The 23403-nt window shown below is 38.3% G+C and overlaps 1 protein-coding gene across 1 annotated transcript in view; it reads left to right on the top strand.

The window, feature by feature from the left end:
• LOC125451629 (zinc finger protein 236-like) overlaps window positions 1-23403 on the top strand; it is a 136744-nt gene that overhangs the window by 77306 nt on the left and 36035 nt on the right. Inside the window, exons 17-24 of the mRNA XM_048528975.2 lie at window positions 5695-5798; window positions 7110-7261; window positions 9590-9775; window positions 11240-11510; window positions 13506-13609; window positions 15780-16139; window positions 19735-19883; window positions 21478-21718. Of these exons, the coding sequence (XP_048384932.1) occupies window positions 5695-5798; window positions 7110-7261; window positions 9590-9775; window positions 11240-11510; window positions 13506-13609; window positions 15780-16139; window positions 19735-19883; window positions 21478-21718 (1567 nt within the window). The remainder of the gene's footprint in view (window positions 1-5694; window positions 5799-7109; window positions 7262-9589; window positions 9776-11239; window positions 11511-13505; window positions 13610-15779; window positions 16140-19734; window positions 19884-21477; window positions 21719-23403) is intronic.

Below are 23403 nucleotides of genomic sequence, written 5' to 3' on the forward strand. Positions count from 1 at the left end.
AAACAACAATTCACTATAGAATTAATAGTCACCTGTACAAATGTGTGTTAATTAACAAGAACTAGCTAGCATGGATTTCTTGAGGGGAAAATCATGCTTAATCAAAGGTAACAGATGAGGGTAATTCTGCTGATGTGGATTTCCAAGAGGTGTTTGATACCGAGCTGACAGGGATAAGTTGAGAGATAAATTGGAATTCTGGAATAAAGGGACAGAAACAATGTAGAGACAAAATCAACTGGTAAAAGGAAATAGGGAGTAATAGTTACTGGTTATTTTTCTGTCTGGAACAAGGTATGTTGTGGAATTCCCTATGGGTGGGCATTGGAACTCTTGCTTTCCCTGATTTTTATTAATAACCTCGATCTTGGTGTATAGGGGAAAATTTTATATTTTGTCTATGAAAACTTGAAAGCATTGTAAATTGTGAAGAAGGCAGTTTAGAACTTCAAAAGGACATTGAATGCTCGGGTAAGTGGCAGGGGATGTTCATACAAACAAGGTGTGAGATGGGCTCTTGAGCCTGCTCCATCATTTCGTTAAATCGTGGCTGAGCTGATCATAATCTCAAATCCACATTCCCATCTACCCTAGTAACATTTACCACCTTGTTTCATAAGAATCTATCCATCTCTGCCCTAAAAATACTGAATGATCCTACCTTCATCACTTTTCAGGAACAGTTCTAAACACTCAAGATACTCCTTGAGAAGAATTTTTGCCTCATTTGATTGAAATGAACCACCCTTTATTTTTAAACAGTGGCCCTTAGTTCCAGATTTTCCCATAATAAAAAACATCCTCTCTATGTTTACCCTGTTTAAGATCTTTATGAATTTCAGTAAAGCTGCTTCTAACTCTACTAAATTCCAGCAGATACAAGCTTAACCTTTTCAAACTTTCCTCATAAGCTAATCTACCAGGCATTAGTCTTGTAAACTTGCTTTGAACTCCTTCCAATGCATTTACATCCTTCTTTTAATATGGTAACTAAAACTGCCCACAGTGCTCCCGATGTAGTCTCACCAGTGCCCTTCATAATTGATATATCACCTCTTCCTTATGTTCATGATTAAATAACAGCATTCCATTGGCTGTCCTAATTACTTGTTGTACCTGCTTACTGGCCTTTTGCAACTTCTGCACTCGGGCACTCAGATTCCTGTGCATTTCAGAACTCTGCAATTTCACACCACTTAGATAATATGCTTCTCTTTATTCTTCTTGCCAAAACAATTTCACATCTTTTCCTATTGTGCTTCATTTGCCAGGTCTTTGACAATGCTTTTAAGCTATACATATCTTTCTTGTGCTGTCTTCACAACTTACTTTCCTACCTTCTTTGTGCTATTAGCAACTTTTGTAACTGTTCCTTTTGTTTCCTCATTGAAGTTATTTATGTAAATTGTAAACACTTAAGGTTCCAGCACGCATCTGTATGGTACAACTCTTGTCTCATCTTGCCCATCAAAAAAAACCTATTTGTGCCTACTCACTACATCCTATTAACCAACTATTCTTGTATCCATGTCGATATGCTGTCCAGTAATCCATGAATAATATAGTGTGACACTTTATTAAGTGCTTTCTGGAAATCTACTGGCTCCCCTTTAAAAACATGGCATGTTATTTGTTAATCATATTACCCCCAACAGATTAGTCAGAGTTGATTTCTGTTTCACAAAACCATGTTGACTCTCCTTGATCTAAGTGGCTTGCTATAATTTGTTTAGTAACAACTTTAAATATATTTCCTATGATGGATGTCAAGCCTATAGTTTCTTTCAGTCTTCCTCCATTTTTGAATAAAGGACATACATTTGCTATCTTCCAATCTAATGTGATTTAATTGAAGTTTGGAAATTTAAACCTGATTTGTTTTGTTTTCTCATGGGACACGAGCATTGTGGCTGGCCAGCATTTATTGCCCGTCTCTAGTTACCTCTGAGAACGTGGTGGTGAGCTGTCTTCTTGGATTGCTGCAATCCCTGCACTGGAGGTAGATGGTGTTGCATCAGCAAACTCACTTACTAGTTTTTTAAAGACTCTAGGATGAAATCCATCAGGACATAGGCACTTGTAAGCCTGCAGTTTCAGCAATTTACTCAGTACCTTTGGTGATTGTAATTTTCCTGCGTTCTGCGCTTATATTTTTTGTTTATAATTGCTTCTGGGATGTATTCTCTGTAGTAATGAAAAATGCAAATCACTTGTTCAATTCATTTTGTTTTATTTTCATTTTCAATTCTAGAAGCATTTTCTAAGGACCGATGTTGACTTTGTTAACTGTTTACTTTGTTAAAAATTTATTGAAAATCTTATGATCTGTTTGTATATTTCTGGCTAGCATTCTTGCACACACTCTAATTGTTCTCTCCATATTATTATTTTGGCCATTCTTTGCTATTCTTTTGTATTATGTCCAAGCTTCTGACCTGCCAACCATCTTTGTACAATTGTATGGTTTTTCTTTATGTTTGATGTTATCTTTAACCTTTCTTGTTAACCAGAGGTGGTGCGTTCATTCCTTGGAATTTTCGTTATTTACTGGAATATATTGATTCTGTCTGTTCTGAAACATATCCTTGCAGGCCTCTCACTGCATGCCTATTGACCTGTCCTTAACGTAATTTTCAAATTCACTTTAGCCACTTCACCGTTCATGTGCTCATCATTGTCCCCATTTTTTAAAAAAAATTGTCTCAGGAGTCCACTCCATTCTCCCTCAAACTGAATGTAAAATTCATTGAGTTTGTGGTGTGCTACCTCGGGGCATCCTTACTCTAAGGTTATTAATTAGTTTCATTTCATTGCATGATATCATGGTCTAGTATAACTTCCTCACTGGCTACAAAAACCATTCAGAAAATTAGGATGAGGTGTTCATCTACACTAGCTTTTGACCACCTGACCTTTCCAGTCTGTATGTAGATGAAAATCTGATGTGATTATTGCTATACCTTTTCTGAGTGCTCCCATTATTTTTTCTTTATAGTTAATCATAACGTGTGATTAGTGTCAGTGAACCTCCCTCGAGTGACCTCTTCCCTTAAGCATTTATTGTTTCTACTTGAGCTGTTTTCCATGTACTTGCCTCCTGAACTTAGGTCATTCTTCTCTAATGTGCTAGCACCATCATTAAATAATAGAGCCACACTTACACATTTTCCTATTATTTTCCCATATCAATGGTCAGTATCTTTCATATTCTGGTATGTATCAGTGTCATCTCATAATGACTACTGGATTGTGTTGTCCTTAATTATTTGTCGCAATTTTGCTTCAAATACTACATATGTTTAGATATAAAGTTTTTTCCTTACTATTTTTGTTACCTCTAGCCTTATCTCTTCTTTTACTCTCAGATTTGTACTCTGAATCCCCTTTTGTTATGGTCAGTTTATCATTTCTGTTGCCGAACAAAAAGTCCTTTTAAGGTTTTCGCAAAGATTTGTAGCTTGGTTTGTGGGTGACTTTGTTGACTTGCTCATTGAGCTGGCTTGCCTTCGTTCAGACTGAGGATGGTCTCACTGATGATGTCACCTAGCATGTGACGAGCCATCTGCACGAGAACAAAATAGCTTGGCAAGCAAGACAACAACCTCTCAATCAAAGAGACCTTGGAGTATAGGTTCATAGTTCCTTGAAGGTGGAATTGCAGGTGGACAGGGTAGTGAAGGCGGCATTTGGTACACGTGCCATTATTGGTCAGTGCATTGAGTATAGGAGTTGGGATGTCATGTTTTGGCTGTACAGACATTGATTGGGCCACATTTGGAATACTGTGTTCCAATCTAATCTCTCACGTATAGAAAGAATGTTGCTAAACGTGAAAGATTTACAAGCATGTTGCTAGGGTTGAGGACTTTGAGCAATGGGGAGAGACTGAATAGCTTGGGGGCTTTTTTCCCCTGGAGTGTCAGAAGCTGAGAGGGTGACCTTTATCCATATCCCTCATGATTTTATAAACATCTTTATAGTGTGAATAGCCAAGGTCTTTTTCCCCCAGAGTAGGGGAGTCCAAAACTGGAGGGCGTACATTTAAGGTAAGAGGGTAAACATTTCAAAGGGACCTGAGGGGGCCACATTTTCACACAGCAGGTGGTGCGTGTATGAAATGAACTGCTAGAGGAAGTGGTAGAGGCTGGTACCACTACAATTTTTAAGAGATATCTGGATGGGTAAATGAATAGGAAGGGTTTAGAGGGATATGGGCCAAATGCTCGCAGTTGGGACTGATCTAATTTAGAATATCTGGTTGGCATGGACCAGTTGGACTGAAGAGTCTGTTTCTGTTCCGTACAAATCTATGACATATTAATAACATTTTCTCTAATCTTAACTCCACTCTGATTTACTACATCTTCCAAAATTTGATTACCTATCCTCAATATTTAGGTTAAAATCTTCCCTAATTGCTTAATTATGCAACACACAAGAATACAGCCCCAACGTAATTCAGGTGGAGACTGTCCCAATGGTACAGATCTTCCTTCCCCAATACTGGTTCCCGTGCCCCACCGACTAGAACCCACTTACGCACACATTTTGTCTCTTATCTAATTTGCTTCTGCAAATTTGCAAATGGCTCAGTTACTATCAGGAGAAGTGTGAAGTGATACATTTTGGTAGAAAGGACATGGAGTATAGTATAAAATAAATGGTGCTATTCTAAACTTGTGCAGGAGCAGAGAGACATGGTGTACATGTGCATAAACCATTAAACATGGCAAGATAGTTGGAAAGAACAGCTAATAGAACATACAGTACCCTGGGCTTCATTTCTAGGAACCTAGGGTACAAGAGCAAGGATGTTATGCTGAAAGTGTGTAAGACGTCAGTTAGACCTCCACTGGAGTATTGTGTGCAGGTTTGGGCACCTCACTTCAGGATGAGAATACATTGGAGACAGTGTAGAAGAAGAATGGCTCCAGGGATGAGAAACTACAGTTATGACAAGATTGGAGAGAAGATGTCTCTATGACTATCACTGTATGACTAAAATGGCTGAAGGGTTTTTCAAAATCACGAAGAGACTGGACAAAGTAGATAGAGAGAGACTATTCTCACTTGTAAAAGGATCGAGAACGAGAGGGCACAGACTTGCAGTGAATGCAATATGAGAGAAACCATTTTCACACAGCCAAGTCATTGGTGTATGCGATATACTGCTTGGAAGTGAGATAGAAGCAGGTTCACTTGATTGTTTATATTGAAATGACGTTCAGGGTTACGGGGAACTGGCATGAAGTCGTGATGGCCATTTGGAGAACTGATGAAGACATAATAAGCTGAATGGCCTCCTTTCGCAGGATACCAATTCTAAAATTTTGTGGACCAGATTATTTCAACTAATTGTTCAGTACATTGTAGCCAGAAGGTGAATATATTTCTGATGATGATCTAAATCTCCTGATTAATTGCAATATTTCATTCATCACCTTCTGTGGGCATGAGGGAGTGCTTTTCTTTGTAGAAACCTCCAGCTTCAGAATTGTGAGATAAATGCACTATTATGCATTTTGGCATAAGTAAAAATGATTTCCATTCATTAAGTTTGGAGTTCATTTGTTTTGCAAAAAGATCTGCAAAATACTATCACAAGTGTAATTCAACATTTTATTATCCTTTGACAAGCTATCATCACGTTTTTTAAAATATGGCTTTCATATTATGTTCATGCACTTTCTACAGACAAGCCGATTATTGCATGAGCCGTCATCAGGAAGCCTACATCTTCAAAGCCATCGCTCAACATTCCATTCTGACAGTGAAGACCAAGTTAGACGAACCTACAGGTTAGAGTCAATGAGAGTTTTTTGTGTGTGTTGGTGTAACTTCCTGGTAAGTTGTGAAGCATTGTCAGTTTTTTTTATTGCTGTCTAAACTTATACTGTTCTTTTAAACTTTCGATGTCAACATTTCAGGTCAGTCATAACCTAGCTAAGCGGTAACACGCTTGCCAGTGAGACAGAAAGTCTTGGTTCAGGTCAGAATTGATCATATAACTACCTGAAGTTTCAATTAATTGTTACATTTATGGAAGAAACGATAAATCTAGGCTACTATCTTCCTCTTCAAGTTGACAAAAAGAAAGTTCTGTTGCATGATGCATGAAAGAACAGGGTTGTTCTCCTGATAATCCAGCAATAGAAGATGCTAAAACTATTCCACATCTCTGGAGAGCGTAGCTAGGTAATGTTTTCTTCAAAACAGTATCCCAACCAACATTTGCCCAGCACAAGTCTGACTTCTTTGGCATCGACGTTGTGAGGCTGGAAGCATAGCTGGCGACTTACTCTAAAGACCCCACTCTGAGATTTGGGATGGGAATCAATTGTTAGCAAAGCAATGGACAGAGGCCACCATCCTGTTGCAAGTCCACCTCCTCTCAATATTCCAAGGAATTTTCATCAGCCAGTAAATATCAGGTGCAAAATGTAAATTAAAGGCAACATGAACTTTCAAGTAACTAACTGGTAACATGTCAAACTTTAAATTATTAACACTGGGTATATGTTTACCCTGATTGTTGGTCGCACATGTGTTTGCTGTTCTTTTGATCCGCTTTTGGCTTTGTCTTTATGAATTGGTGTTCATCTTGGCCTCTGCATCGTAATGTAAAGCCCATACCACATACTGGGAAGAATCTTACCCACCTGAGAAGTGACATGATCCACTGAAAAGTTCACCAGGCGACCACTTGAGTGTCTGAATGGCATGTAGGCTTTTCAGTTTGTCATGGTGTTTTAGGGGGAAAAAAAATCAGATCCTGATCCCAACTTTGTGGTCTCAAAGCAAATTTGGGATACAGAAGCAATGAGACTTGGGCTGGTTGTTTCTTTTTCTGCCCCCACATTCAATGCCTGATGCTTTACCTGACTTGTTTCTGTGGTCAGTAGTTCCTTTATTGTGTACTTAGTCGTTAATGTCAGTTCTTAAATTAACTATCATCTATGAGAGAAGGGTACCAGATGATCATGTCTCTTTTTGTATCCCTGTACCTTCCCAAAAATCTAAAAGAATTTCTTTTGTAGATTATTACTTCTTGCAACTAAGCAATTTTTTGGCTTTTAAAGAATTTGATGACACTTTCCCTGTATTCCCAGGTGTGAGTTCTGTACGAAAGGCTTCAAGAAATCAAGCCATCTGAAACAGCATGTACGTTCTCACACTGGTGAAAAGCCCTTCAAATGCCTTCAGTGCAGTCGATGTTTCGTCTCCTCAGGAGTTTTGAAAGCACACCAGCGGACGCACACAGGTAGAGGTTTGAACAAAAGGAAGGACTCCTGTTTATAGCACCTTTTCATGAATTCAGAAGATTCTGAAGTGTTCTGCACCTTAGAGATTGAGCAACATCTGACAAGCAGCAATGACACTGCATCTTTTTTGATGAATTATTAAATGTGAGAAGTAATGATTCAGCTATCCCCTAGTTTTTTTCAGTCATGGTGCAATCCATCCAGACATTGGGTTTTATTGAGTTTGTTTAATTTATTCAATATGTATTTCAGTTTTAAATACACTTGTATTTTTGTCATTATTAAATAACATCTACCTTTTCTATCTTCCTTCTACCTACTGGAGCAAAACAATTATTTACTATTTCTGGTATCTCTCTGTCATTATTTGTGGAGGATTATCCTCGTTATCTCTTAATGGTCCTATTCCCATCACCGCCATCCTTTAGTTTAATTGACGTTTCTGAAAAATGTTTAATGTTTCTCGAAAATTTGATTTCGTGGACCGACTCATCTCCTTTGTCTTTATAATTTTCTCTACTCTTCTATACTCTTTGTCTCTTCTGATTCTCTTATAATATTCTAATTGTGGTCAGATTAGTGCATTGTATAGTTTTATTAAAACCTCTCTACTTTTATACTCCACATTTTTTGAAATAAAGGTCAGCATTCCATTTGTCTTCCCTAATACCTGCTGATCTCACTTGCTAGCTTTTTATGATTCATGGCTGAGGACTCCTGAATCCTTCTATCTGCTTTCTGCAGTCTTTCTCCAGTTAGATAAAATTCAGCTCTTCTGTTCCTGCTGACAAAGTGCATAACCTCACATTTTTCCATATAATAATAAATAATGGCCAACTAGCAGCTTTCGCAATCCTGGAATTCCCTCCCTAAGGGCATTGTGGATCAACCTACAGCATGTGACCTGCAAAGATTCAAAAAGGCAGCTCACCACCACCATCTTGAGGGCAACTAGGGATAGGCAATAGATACTGGCCAGCTGGCGACGTCCAGACACTCACTTTTCTCATCCAAGTTATTAATATATATCATAAATAGTTGTGGCACCAACATTAATCCCTGTGGCACTCTACTAGTTGCATGTTGCATCCTGAAAATGCACTCCATTATACCTACTTTGTCTTCTGTTAATTAGCTAATCCTCTATTTGTGCTAATATACTACCTCCAACACCATGGGCTCTTATTAAGTAGCCTAATGTTTGGGTTTACTGTTTTGTGCATTTCTTTTTTTGCATGCATGTTATTGATCATTTAGTGAGCAGGATGTCTGCAAGACTCACCAGTGATACTTGACTGATTTTTATGATTTGGACCTTAATAACGTCAGATAATAGAATTAGAGCTGCTTGCACCAGTCAAGTTCCTTATAGACAATTTATTGATCATGAGGGTAATAACTCTGTTGGGCACCAATTTTGATGAGCCTATGGAAGCCCTTTAAAGGATAGGGTTAGAAGTGTCAAGTGTGGAAGAGAGTGTTGGTTTACATTGCCAGTGTTTTTTTTCTATTTGTAGCTTCCAGAACGACTTGGGGAATTGCTGTAAATAGGAGAAACAGACTTTCTTCTAGTTTTACTTCACTGCAGTGAAGGTCATTAAATACTGCTAGAGATTGCGAGCTCATCCACTTGTACTGCCCATGGTTTGTGGATGGAATAAGGAATGGTGTTAGAGACAGGAATGGATTGGCAGTTTTGGGGTGTATATTCTTTCCCCCATTTGACCACACTAGTGTCTTCTGTTCCTGTTTGTAATTGGAGCTCTGGTCAGCTATGTTGAGGGCCACCTAAAAATAGGGTTGAGTAATGAATCAATGGGTCAATCCTTTGCATGTTTCTGGTCAAGTTGAGTCAAGGAGCAAGTTGAGTGGTGGCAAGGCATAAATTGAGCCCAATTTGTCCATGAAGTTTGAATCAAATATAATAAGAAGTACATCTGTTTGGACAAAAAACAAGTAAATTGAACTGTCTGCCAATCTGAACAGAATGGCTTGTTTTCTCATTTAGAAACTAAATTGAGAGGAAACGACTCACTCTGACATGTCAAAAGAAGATTTTCATGAGTAACTTCGGAAAGCAATTTGAATAAATGTGCAAAGTTACAGAGAAAGCAGAGAAATAGGCCTAATTGGAGAGTTCTTTCAGAGTGCTAGCATGGTGCAAGTGTTGAATAGCCTCCACAATTTAATTATGTGATCTCATTTTGGTTTTTAATTCCTAACGTATGACATTAGCAGTAATAACAGCAACAGCTTCAATTTCATCAGTCGTTTTGATTCAAATGAACATTAAATATTTATGGAAATATGTCTCCATATGTTTAAAGGTATCAAAGCTTTCAAATGCACTGTTTGTGATGCCACATTTACTACCAATGGAAGCCTAACAAGGCACATGGTAATTCATACCAGTCTGAGACCATTTAAGTGCCCATTCTGCGATGACACTTTCCGAACATCACTTCACTGCAAGAGGCACATGAAGATTCACCAAGTAACAGTAGGAGTTGGAGGTATGGAGTGCTTTATCTTAGAATGCTAAATCGTAGCCTGTATTTTTATGTAAAGACAGGATGTACAGTGAAACATTCATCACCTGTATTCCTTGTACCCACACTCTTCATTTGAACCAGTAAGTTTCTGAAGGGACTTGACGTGGGAGATACTGAAAGAATGTTCACTGCATGCATATCTCTTGAATTAGGGCCTGTGGTCTCAGGATAAGCCATCATTCCTTTAAAATGAAGATCTGGAGAAATATATTCACTTAGCGTTATGAATCTTTAAAAGTCTCTAATGCAGAGAAATGTGGACCCTTAGTTATTATATAAATGCATGGTTGAGGTAGATAGATTTTTGGACTTGAGGGGAACCCAGACTTATGGGGATCAAACAGAAAAGTAAAGTTGAGTTTGAAAATCAGCCATGACCATTTTGAATGGTGGACCATGCTCAAGGAAATATGTGGTGTCTACTCCAATTTTGTTGTTGCCCCACCCTAATTGCCCTTGAGAATATGAGCCACCACTTTGAACTGGTGCAATCCGCTTGGTTATCGGTATACTCAGTGTTATTAGGAAGACAATTCCAGGATTTTCAACCTGCATCAGTGAAGGGTAGCAAAACAATTCCTAGTTAAGCTAGTATGTGGCTTGGAAAGAAACTTGGACGTGATGGTGTTAGCATACGTTAGGTGCCTTGTCCTCTAGGTGGGTGAAGTCATGGTTTTGGATGGTGCTGGCAAAGCACCATTGGTGAGTTCCTTCAGAGGGTCTTGGATGTTGTACACACTGCTGCCACTGTGCATCGATGGTGGAGGAAATGAACATTTAAGTTAGTAGGTTGGGTGCTGCAAAAATTGCCTACTATAAAATATGCATCTTTATTTATGATTGCTCACTTGTAAACTCACTAATGCTCACCAAGTGCCAACTTACTTATCCACAACTCTTCCCGTTTTAACTACTGTAGTATTGAATCTAATTACACTGCTATTCATGCCCTGGTTTAACACAGGCTCATAAATGTTGCTTTGCTCTGTTGTGGCCATGAAAACATTTTCCTGCTTCCACATTGGATTGTAGGAACTAGATGATAGTTGCAGTAACATCAGAATTAATGTAGTTTAGGATTTTTTGAGCAGTGGTTGATAAAGAATGGAAAAGAAATGAGAAATGGAAAAATGGATAACCGCACCTTGCGTTAGGTGCCATTTTTAATTTAAATTAAGATTACTTCAAAGAACTTTTGATGTTATGACTATCACAGTAATAAGATCATTTTGAGTAACTTTATTACTGTAAAAAATATTCTGGCCTTTTATGCTTGAACTGCAAAGCAGCCAGTTTGTTAGACCCACCATTTCCCTGAGTCTGTCTGGTGTCTGTACTTCAAGTGGTTTTTATCATTGGTAGTGAGATTGAAATCTGTTTCACCAGTGATATAAGAAATGTTTTTCACTCTGTCTTATTATTTAGATGAAGATGATGAAAACCTAGAAAGGCCTGTTGTGCGAAGGTCACGAATTGGGATCATCACATTTACAGATGAGGAGACAGCGGAATTAGCCAAAACTGAAACACGATTAGATGCCACTGTTTCGGAAAAAGTATTAGTCCAATCGGCAGCAGAGAAGGATCGAGTTAGTGAAATCAAGGATAAGAGTACAGAGGTGGAAGAAGAGCCTAAACATGCAAATCAATGCACATTTTGCACAAAGAGTTTCAAAAAACCTAGTGACTTAGTTAGGTAAGAATTGACATTTTGCTTTCTTGTTTCTGTTTCTATTCTGTTACATGTTTTTGACATGTTTACATGTCCTTCCCTCTTCTCTCCTTTTGCTGTTGCACTTTGCTGTGCAAAAATGCACCTAATCATCCAGTTGACTCCATTATAAATCTTTTCTTTCAGTTTGAAAAATTGTAGACTTACCTGTCACTCTTTAATCCCCCTGCTAGGATTGGAACATACATTCTAGGCTGACTCACTCATACTGTTAGTTCCAGTGGTTCAGATGGAAAGTAAAGATCCAATGAGCAATTCAAGGAGTGTGAGGAGCTCTTCTAGGATCCCAGTTAACATTTGTTTTTCAACTGATGCTGAAATCTCTCTGCTGTCTGCAGGATTTAGCCTTGTTGAAAATGACAGCTATGTCAGTTTACATTGCACTAGTTCGAAATGTTATATGCAGGCTTTCTTCCTGTCTTCTTTATGTTTGTGCCCTTCAGCACCTTAACTTTAGCCTGTCTGTCCGGAGAAAGAATGGGCAATAAGTGAGGGAGGGATAATTTAAAGATGCTGACCTGCATTGTTGCCAGCCTTTATCCTTGTTTTCAGTTAAGGGAGACAGCTACCTGTTCCCCTGCTGAAAGCAAAAGAGCACAGCAGTGGAGGAATAAAAAATTACCACTGTTTTGAATCCTGACCGAACTGATGGAATTGAATTCTAGTCACCTGTTTATTTTATGGTGTACTTCAAGATAAAATGAGTTTGCAAAATCCTAATCTAATTTCTGGTACTTGAAACTCATGGAATAAAATAGATTTTTATGAGGCGAAATTTGGAATAAATCTTTGTTTAATTTATTCATGTGATGTGGGTTTTCTGACAATGTCAGAAGTTCCAGCCCCCCCATTCCTTCCCTGATTGCTCTTAAGAGATGGTGATGAGCTGTTTTTGAATAGATGGACCTTTGAAAGTGAAGTGAAAGTCACCACACTCCCAGAGAACCGTAGACTCTCTCATTAGAAAGAGATAGGACTGGTGGTGAGTTTAACCTGAGGATCACCATGCCTCAGGTAAAGGGTGAGATTGAGACAGCTGGGCCTTCATGGTATCCTCAGATAGCATGGGAATCAGCTCACCTTGTCGGAATTGCCCTGTGTTGCAGACAAGCCATCAACTGATTGAACTGACCCTCAGATAAACTGTTACCATGCATCTGACTGATCTAAGATGTGACTTTGCCACTTAGTTTAAGCAAATGTGCAAAGTGCTCCATTCCTTAATATTTATTAGGTTTTATAAGGTAAGGATTTCCTTTTTTTACCTTTGGTAACTTTCCTGAGTCTTTCACCCCTGTGTTCTGTTTTCTGTGCTCTTTTTCCCAATTTATTGTGTTTCTAAAGTCCTGCAATATGCAGCATGGTCAGAATTGCTACCGACAGCATTGTAATTTGACTGCTGAGGTTAAAAACCTCTTGCTTTTTCTGAAGTCATGTGGCAGCAGTCCAGGATAACTTTCCCTGTCTTCGCCCTTGTGATCTAAGCTCCAGTTATGTCAGCCATACACTCTGATTATTTTGTCAGTTTTTTCTAGGTTTGTCATATAAGTTGATGCCAGTGGAGTAGTTTAAACATTGAATTGCCAGTTTGAGTCTGATCAGAAGCATGAGTGGAGAATTTTTATTTCATTTTAAAGCTATATTTTATTATCACCTTTGCAAATTACCCTGGAGATTATCAGTGGGTAGGGAGGCATTATTGATCACTTTTTTGTATTTCTGTCGCTATTTCCCAATAATGAGTTTCTTAAAATTTATGAATTCTCATGAAACAAAAAGGTTCTTACAGCAAATATTTTTAAAGGGATCTAATATCTGTCCAGTTGATTCAAAACACAAGTCTTTTGATTACAGTTGTAATTTTTTTAACAAAAGTTAGCTTTTTTTCCTGAAATTTGAACTGTTCACAATTGATTGTTTAAATTGAGAACGTCAAATGTATATTTTTATCCTATACAGACATATACGAATTCATACTGGAGAGAAGCCATTTAAGTGTGATGAATGTGGGAAAAGTTTTACAGTCAAGTCTACACTGGACTGTCATTTAAAAACCCACACAGGTTGGTGATGGCTTTTTAAAAATTAAATTATTGAACAGTGAGAGGATAATGTGAGCTGTTCCCGATGATGCAAACCGTAAAACAAGATGACAATTTATCATAAATAAAAAAGAAAAATATGGAACTTGGAAAATCTCAGCAGGTTAGGCAATATCTGTAAAGAGAAATGGAGTTAATATTTCAGTTTGATGTTCCTTGATGAGAACTGGAGAGAAATAGAAATGCAATTGTTCGTAAGCAGTGGAAAAGGACAGCAAGCAGGCAGCACAAAGGAGAAAAATAGGATGAAAGACAGGGGAGATTAACCAAAAAAAAATCATGATGCAACAACCAAAATGAATCGTCATATTTATAGTGAAGAATCAAAGGGTGTGTCCAAAATCAAATTGCTGGAGTAACTCAGCAGGTCTGGCTGCATCTGTGCAAAGAAAGCCAAGTTAACGTTTCGAGTCTGTTGACACTTCTTCAGGCTTTAGAAGTCTCTCAAGAAGGGTCATTGGACTCAAAGTTGACTCTGCTTTTTCTCCACAGATGCTACCAGACATGATAAGTTTCTCCAGCAATATCTGTTTCTGTTTCAGATTTCCAGTATCTGCAGTACTTTGTTTTATTTATTAAAGGGTGCCTGCAAATGAGGTATGAATTGCTATATAACCATCTGAATACATGACGGGAGAAACAAAAAGAAACAAGAAAAAGATGAATCCAGCAAAACAAAGATAAAGGTGAAATAAAAACAAGTGGGAGGCTGTGATATCAAGATTTTGCACTGTCAGGGGCTCCACACCCCCTACCTTTCTGTTTGCTTTTCCTTAATTTATTTTTGATCTTGCTCATTGTTTTTGACAGACGCAGGTGTCCCAAGTGCACACATCAACACGCCTTAACTTAAATCCCATTTAAATCAAATCTGATTTGCACCTGTTCCCCAAGGAAAATATAAATTTTCTCTATCAGTCAAAAGGCAGCTACAAAACCCACTGAAACTGGTAGTTAATTGATAATTATAAGACTGCAGTATTGGTAGGAAAAACTGCTAAGAATTGTGGAACATTGGCAGGAAAGTGGAGGTAAGATATTGATAGGCCATTCTAACATGAATGTAACATTTGGGACAAGTGTTTGAAAGGCCTCCTCCCTTCTTATGAAGTGAATTGCAAGTTTGGTTCCTGTACTACAGCACAGGATGTGATTTTAAAAAAGTTTCTGTTTCTTCTCCACTCAATTCTTCATTGGTAAGGATCCAGAAGCTTGCAGCAGCTGTTTTCCTTCCTCCCATTTTGCATTTCTCTAAATATCGGCCTGGAATTCTGTTATGTCCTAGCTGGCTGAAGGAAATCTGCTGGCACAGAGACTTATAGGACGATCAGCCCTTCCATGTTCAAACCCAATTGAACCTACCTTCAGTTGTACAAATCTTGTTTATGCAGGGTTGTAATGCCACCTTTTTGGTGCAGCAATAAAATTGTGGCATTCAGTTAGCACCTCTGCTGTGATTGATGTGTAGATGTGAGAATTTGATTATTTTTGGATTTATAATGTTTTACATAGATTTATATTTATAATGTAAAAATTATATAATTAAAATACTTGCACCTGCGATGTATCAGAAAAAGGTATCTGATGCAAGGGCCATTTCACCAGTAAATCCATAAAGTTCACACTGGCTATAATCTAAAAAGATGTCAGATTCAAACCTGCCAAGCTCAAACTTCTGTCTCTCTTGGGATCTGAGTTCTAGACAATGTCATACCTTGACATCACTGAGGCAGTAGAGACTGGCAGAGTGCAGTAATTAGTTTTGGCGTACGCTAGAAAGTACTGAGAACAGCCTCACTAAAGCTGGGGATGTCCTTTGTAGAGAAGTGCTCATTAGTTGAGATGGCATAGAGAGGAATAGAAAAAATTATGCTAAGAAATTGTGCATTTTTCTTAAACCCTGTCATGATGAACTTATAAATCTGAATAACTCATGACAGCGCTGCATCATTTATGAAGTTAACAGGGAAGTTAATAGCATGTTAGAAAATTCAGCCTGCCTCCCATTATAAAATTATTCAAAAAATTTTGGCAGTGATTTTTAAATATTTGGGTGTCTATCAGTTTCTGAACCAGCTGTGCACCTGTTTTGCTGTTAATAACTTGGAAAATTTACTTTTTTGAAATTCAGGTCAGAAGCACTTCAAATGTCACGTATGCAGCTCTCCTTTCTCGACGAAAGGTAGCCTAAAAGTTCACATGCGACTGCACACTGGAGCAAAGCCTTTTAAATGCCCACATTGTGATGTGCGTTTCCGAACTTCAGGGCATCGGAAGAGTCATATACAATCTCACTTCAAGCCCACGTCACTGCCAAAGAAAATTCGGAAGCCTGTGACACGTCAATCAACGGAGAGCTTACAACCGGTAAACTTGCTGACTACTGCAAATGTTTACATCACGAACAACGGAGTTCTTACCAGCCAGTTTGACCAGAACCTTCTCCAGCAGGGATTAGTCGGGCAAGCTATTCTTCCTGTCTCAGTGTCAGGTAATGTTTTTAATAATTAATTATTTCAACGAAGAGATATTATGGATAAGTTTACCACATCAGGCAGCATAGAGGCAAACTATTTGGTATATCATGCCTGTGCCAGCTGTTTGAAAGAGCTGTTGGATTAGACCTATAATGTGCAATTTTTTTTATCCACGGAAGTATTTAGCCAATTTTCTTTTAAAACTTTTATTGTTGAATCAACTTCTATTAACAGCTTAGACAGTGCATTTTAGCTAACGACTTGTTGTATTTATTGTTTAAAAATCTTGTCACTTCCCTTCTGGTTCTTGTTATACATCACATTATGTGAAAAATCCATGAACTTTTCTCAACAACATAGTCACAATCACAAACACTGGTAAAATGAAGGAAGGTGACATGCAGTCGAGAAGCACTTGCTTAGCGATAACCTGATCGTTGATGCTCAGTTTGCATTCAGCCAGGGCAACTCAACTGCTGACCCCATTATAGCCTTGGTTTGAGCATGGACAAAAGAACCGAATTCCAGAGATGACATGAGAGTTGACATCAGGACAGCATTTGACTGAGTGTGACAGCAAAGAGCTCTGGGAAAATTAGAGTTGATGAGAATCGGGGGAAATGCTCCGCTGGTTGGAGTCATACCCAGCATAAAGGAAAATTGTTGTGGTGGTTGGAGGTCAGTCATCTGAGCTCCACAACAGGAGAAGTTTCCAATGTAGCATCTGCCCAGCCTTCCTCATCTGTTTCATCAATAACCTCATTCCATTATAAAGCCACAAGTGGGGACATTTACTGACAACTGCAGTGCTCAGCACAATCAACAGCCCCTCCGGTAGTAAGGCAGTAAATGCAGTGAGATCTGATCGATATCCAGGCTTGGACTGACAAGTGGCACAAATGTTTACACTGCACAAATGCCAGGCAAAGACCATCTCCAACAGGTGAGAATCTAACCATTGCTCTTAACATTCAGTGGTGTTACCATCAATGAATCACCCACTGTCTACAGCCTGGGGGTTACCATTGATCAGAATCAGAACTGGACTAGTCATGTAAGTGCTGTGACTATAAAAACACGTCAAAAGCTAGGAATCATCATAGAATTATCAAATCCCTACAGTCCGGAAAGGTGCTATTTGATCTATCAGGTTTGCACCACCCTCTGAAACATTTCCCACCCAGAATCAGCCCACCACCCTATCCATATTTACTATGACTAACCCATCTACCCTGCACGTCCCTGGACCCAGTGGCAATTTAGCATGGCTAATCCACCTAATCAGCACATCTTTGGAATGTGGAAGGAAAACTGGAGCACCTGGCGGAAACCCATGGCAACGGGGAGAATATGCAAAGTTCGCACAGAAGTCACTCAAGGCTGGAATCAAACCCGGGTCCTTGGTGCCGTGAGGCCCCAGGTGATTGCAGCTCTAACAACACTCCAAAAACTTGACAGCATTGACTACAAAGCAACCCGTTTGAATGCATCCTATCCACAAACATTCTGGTCGTCCGCCACTTAAAAGTTGCTCTGCAGGAATTTAGCAAAGCTTTTTAGACAACATCGTCCAAACCTATGACCACTAACATTTAGAAGGACAAGGACAACAAATACATGGGAACACCACCACTTATAAGTTTGAAGCCACTCACCATCCAGACTTGGAAATGCATTTCTATTTCTTCATAGCAACTGGGTCAAAATCCTTGAACTCCCTTCCTATGACATTTTGCGTGTGCCTGTACCAAATAGATTGCAGATGTTCAAGAAGCCAGCTCACAACCACCACCTCAACGGCAACTAGGGATGGGCAATAAATGCTACCCAGTCAGTAATTTCCATATGAGTGAATAAAAGAAGTAAGTACCCTCTCATCCATCAGCCCATCCTGCTCAATTGTGCTGCCTTGAACATCACATTTGCAATCTCCACCCCAACCAAAAACTAGATAATCTATAATCATAATGAATTAATGTTCTCATCAGAGGTGAACAAGCATTCGATTTATTTAATAAAGTAGATCCATTGTTGATTTTGTTGCTAAATAATTACCAGAAAGAGGTTGCCATCTTCATAATTTTAAACTTCCTACTTCACTAAAGGAATAACGACGTAACTTGAATCATAATGCTCAATGGGAGGGAATCTTGTCCATCCATACCCATCAGCTGTATATTAAACTTCAATTTTCGTTAAAATTTTAACAAAATTGTTGCCATGTCTAGCAAAACTAAATTAGTTCAAATTCATCATTTATACTTCGTCTAAATCTTTTAATGAGCAGATTTTGCACAAATGCTGCCACCTTCTTACACTATTTGTTCCTTACTGTTGAAAGGTAGCCTTAATGCAGAATTTGCAATGTACTAATGATGTATCTACTGAGCATCGCTTCTGAACTGATAAGTATATGATACCAAATTTGGCTCTTAAACATATATCAGTGTAATTAAAAAAGCTAATTTAGTACCAGCAGGAACTATAGATGTGCTTCTTGCTAAAGTGAGTTGAGCTTACCTCAGAAATACCAAGAATAAACAGGAAAGCTTGATCCATCAGTGGCAAAAAAAAACTTGATCTTGCTGTTGTTATGTAGTCCAACGTAAGACAGTTATTAACATATTTGCAAAAATAATACCAATAACAGTGATTCAGTAACATGAATTGATTCAGTCTAATTTATTTCAGAATACAAAATCATACGTTTTAACTTAGCATCACAGGACAGTCATGTGCAGTTTCAAGAATTATGATGCATCCTTAGGATAGTAAAGCTTTTGTGTGTATGTTTGGGTGAGGTGTTTGGTGAGTGGGAGGGAGTGCCGGTGTGGGAACGTGCATATGTGGACAAAGGCACTGAATGGTTTTTTTCACTGGAGTTAATGAAGCAGCAAGAGTCGATGTTTGGGCAACTGTAAACACTGTTAGGGAATATTTGAACTCAAGTTTTTAGTGCAGATAAATTAGGTCTATTTCCAATGGTCTCATGAAGAGTCATCGGACTTGAAATGTTAGCTGCGCTTTCTCCCCATAGGCATTACCAGATCTGTTAAGTTTTACCAGCAATTCCTATTTTTGTTTCAAATTTCCAGCAACACAGTTCTTTGTTCTATTTTCAATCTGCCTTCAGCATTCAATATCTCTAGCCTTTATTTATTTCAGTTAAACCTTATGAAATGCATCTGTAATCACATTAAGATCTTTTGTTTTGCACCTGTCTTCAAGCTTTAAAAAGAACAATGTAATTTGTCTTTCTGTAATCTGATAATTCCTGTTAATTTCAATCAAACTTTATGGAATGATACTAGAATTCTATTAATCCTTACCCATTCAGAACAACAGTCACTGGACCTGAAACATGAACTTCTCCTCCTTTCCACGGCTGCTGCCAGATCTGCTGAGGTTTTCAAGCAATTTTGGATTTTCTTGTTGTTAATCCTTTTAATCACTAGACAAATTTCACAACTATTTACCAAGCACCAAAGGTGATATGTTTGAGATCTGTTTATCGTAAAAAAAAATTAACCATATTTTAATGTATTCATTACAGTCTCTGCCATTTCCCTCATAAAATTAATTGTTTGTGTCCTTTGATTTATTTGGCAGCTGGAGGTGATTTGACATTATCACTTACAGATGCTGGCTTTGCCACCCTGGAAGGCATACAGCTACAACTTGCTTCTGCTAACTTGGTTGGGCAGAATGTGCAGATCTCCGGAATTGACCCCAGCAATATAAACAACATTACGCTACAGGTATGGAGCATGTCATTGCTGTTGCTACGATGAACTTCATTAACATTGTTTTTCATTACTGGGCTTCCATTAACATGAGTTTACTCAGTCAGGACAGTCCTATTTTATTACTAAGAAGCATTGGTTTAAATGTTGGAATCTTGCACTTCATGCTTGTGCATATGTCACAAGCAGAGGTGCCTTGAAATTTTGCAGCAGTGGAGGGAACTACCTTTCATCCTTAGTATCATAATCTATCAGATTGCGCAGATGACTTAAAGTGGCCCATGATTAAGTCCTTTTAAAAGGACACAGGAAGATGGAATCCTGGTTACAAAGAATGGTTGAAAGAGAAGTGGCTGAGCGTGGCTTGTGTGCTTTGATTGTGGACCTGAGAGGAGCACTAACCACTGTACACCACCCTCCCACCTCCAACTTCATGTTGAGTTTTGTTTTTTTAAATACTGACCTTTAACCTTGTTTGTTGTTGCCTGCAATGGTCCCTTTTAAAACTGCAGGTAAATATGGTTTTCCTGAACACCAACTCCAAATCAGCGCAGTATGCCCATGAAAGTCTTGGGTAAAAGTTAGAAAACAATCCAGCTCAGTGAGCAAACTCACATTCATGTTTTCAAGTTCCTGGATGGGCTCGCCTGTCTACTTCTCTCTAATCTCCAGAAGCATAACCTTCCAGGATAACCACTCATCTAATTTTGGGCTAAGTACTTCCTTGATTTTAATTGTACCAGTACTGTTAGGTAATGACTCTTATTTAATGAGTCAGTGCAGGCACAATGGGGAAACAGCCTCCTTTTGCATTGTAACCACTTGTGTGATTCTGTGGTGGCTATTCTTTCAGTTGCCTGGGCCCTAATTTCCGAATTTCCTTCACTAAATTTCCTGACCTGTCTAGTGCTCTCTGTCCTTTTTAGCTCTAACCTAGGTTTTGGCCTTTTTACCTCATATCCCATGTAGCCTAGTATCAAATTTTGCTTTATAATGCTTCTCTACTTTGCCTATGTTAAAGACACTTTAGGTTGAGTAGAAGGTAGTATTGCTAAGAACAAGTTCCAAAGAAGCGTAGTACTCGAAACTTTAACGTTCTTTCCTCTCTCCACAGATGCTGCCAAATCTGAATTTTTCCAGCACTTTGTTTTTATTTCTCATCTGCAGCATCTTGCTCTTATTGTTATCGCTAATGTCAGTAGTGCAGGTTAAGCATGGAGTAGCAGCATAAACACCAGCAACTGACGTAACTTGTGAATGTGAACAGCTCTTAAATACCAAGACCATTTAAACAGGAAACCTTAACAAGTTTACAGATATATAGACTGTGCATACCCTTCTGAATATATGAAAATAAAGGTAGATTAATCACAATAAACAGATACAATAGGCCAAATGGCCTCCTGATCTTTAAGAAAACTTGTGCATTCAGATTATCCCTGTAAATTTAAATTTGTACTTTTCAATGACTCTGCTATTAATAAACCAGTTCACAGATTAGGTTATTTTCAGTTGGTTATACTTGATCTGATTGAGTGAGCTGACTTTTGAATCAACCAATAATTGATTGGTATTTTATTGGAATTATTTTTTTCTCTTTTCCTTGCAGATTGATTCAAGCATTTTGCAGCAGACATTGCAACAAGGCAATATACTCCCTCAACAAATGTCTACTGACACAAACCTAGCACAGCAAGCTGGGACTCTCCCAGCAACAGATAATACAGTGCCGGCTAATGTGGTCATCCAGCCACTCACCAGTCTACCAATGCAACCAACAGTATCATCATCAACTGCCATGGCAATGGGAAGTCTGACTGAACAAGAAAATGTTCTGACGAGTAGCTCAGGTGAGAAATATTTGTCTAATTTTGGCATTTGCATTGAACTTCTAAATCTTTATTTTCTTCTTTTCACAATGCTAAATTTGTTTGTTGGTGACCTAGAAGAAACTGAATTGTTATGTTTGAAGTCTCTTAAGGAGCTCTGCATAACTTTGTTATCGTCAGAAATCACACATCACCAGGTTATAGTCCAACAGGATATTTGCTGTTGTGTGATTTCTGACCTTATCCACCCCAACACCAGTACCTCCACATCACAACTTTATCACAGAATATTCTTCAGAACAGTTTGCTTTATCAACACAGCAATCTCATACTGTTTTAAATTTGATAAATATATTAATGGAGAATATTACTTGCACTTAAAGGGATGAAATTATAGTGATATGTGCATTAGATATGCTAGTTATGACATGCTCTTAGTTGGAATGTAGACTTCCAGACTAATTAGATACTTGTTTCCAATAGACTGCTTGGGCATGAAGCATGTTTGTGGCCATTTTAAACTTCTGTGTTGTATACCTGGGGCCAAAATTACTATGAGACATTCAAAATTGAGTTTTTGGACTGAAAAATGTAAGAATTTATGTCTTGCAGCAGACCATTCAGGAATATATGTTGGGATGCAGCAACATGACCAGGAGATTTACTGCCAGGGACTATGTCATATTTCACTGGTATTTTTCATGGTTATATCCTGGAATTGTAATTTTATACTATTATTAACGTAATGTTGTTTCAGTGCAAGATGGGCTGAAATCATAACATTTGAGTCTTGGTTGATTTTTGTCATCTCTGCTGTAGAGGGACGATGTCTAATGCAATCTACAGCCTTTTCTCTCGTTTTTTAATATTCCTGAGCAATTACATTCCTAACAAAATGTAGTTACCAAACTTATGTGAAGCCTGTTTGTCTTTATACTGTACCTTGAAAATGAAAGTGTCCATGTTACTACGTTGCTGAATTTATAGTATAAATCTAGTGAAAGGACTGCTTCAGTAGTGCACTGCCATCCTTTCTAGATTATCTTAGAGTATCTAAGATTAACTCCCTGCTGCAAAGTTGAAACATTACTCCTGTTTCTCTCTCCACAGATGCTACCAGACCTGGCGAGTTTCTCCAGCACTTTGTTTTTATTTAAGACTTAAAGATACCAGAAGCACATCAGTAATTCTTTTCTTCATTGTACGGTCTTTCTCAAAATTTATCTTAGTGTTAAGACTGAATTAAAGTGTATTTCAGAAGATGGTTTAGTAGTGAACAAAAAGGCACAGTATGTTTAAAAATTTATTATTATAAACGTGCTGTCACCCCACAAATAGCAAGCTACCAGCACAACATTTAGAAAGCCTCAAGGGTTCTGTGAGATTAGCTGGGAGTAACTGATCACTCCTTACCTCTATTCTATTCAATGGGTACTTTACTGCTAGGAATATAGAAAATAGGAGCAACAACTTTCTGCACTATCGCCGTAACCTTTTCTCCTTTACAGATGCTACCAGATCTGCTGAGCTTTTCCAGCAATTTTGTTTTTGTGCATGTGACCTTTGTCTTTAAAGTATAGAAATATATCGAACTTTATTGGACATACTCAACAACTGAGCCCCAACACCTTTCTGTGGTAGACAATTTCAAAGATTTACCATCCTCTGTTTGAAGAAATTTCACCTCCCCTCAGCTTTAAATAGTC

The sequence above is a fragment of the Stegostoma tigrinum genome, chromosome 5 (genome assembly GCF_030684315.1).
Source record: "Stegostoma tigrinum isolate sSteTig4 chromosome 5, sSteTig4.hap1, whole genome shotgun sequence".
Lineage (NCBI taxonomy): Eukaryota > Metazoa > Chordata > Chondrichthyes > Orectolobiformes > Stegostomatidae > Stegostoma > Stegostoma tigrinum.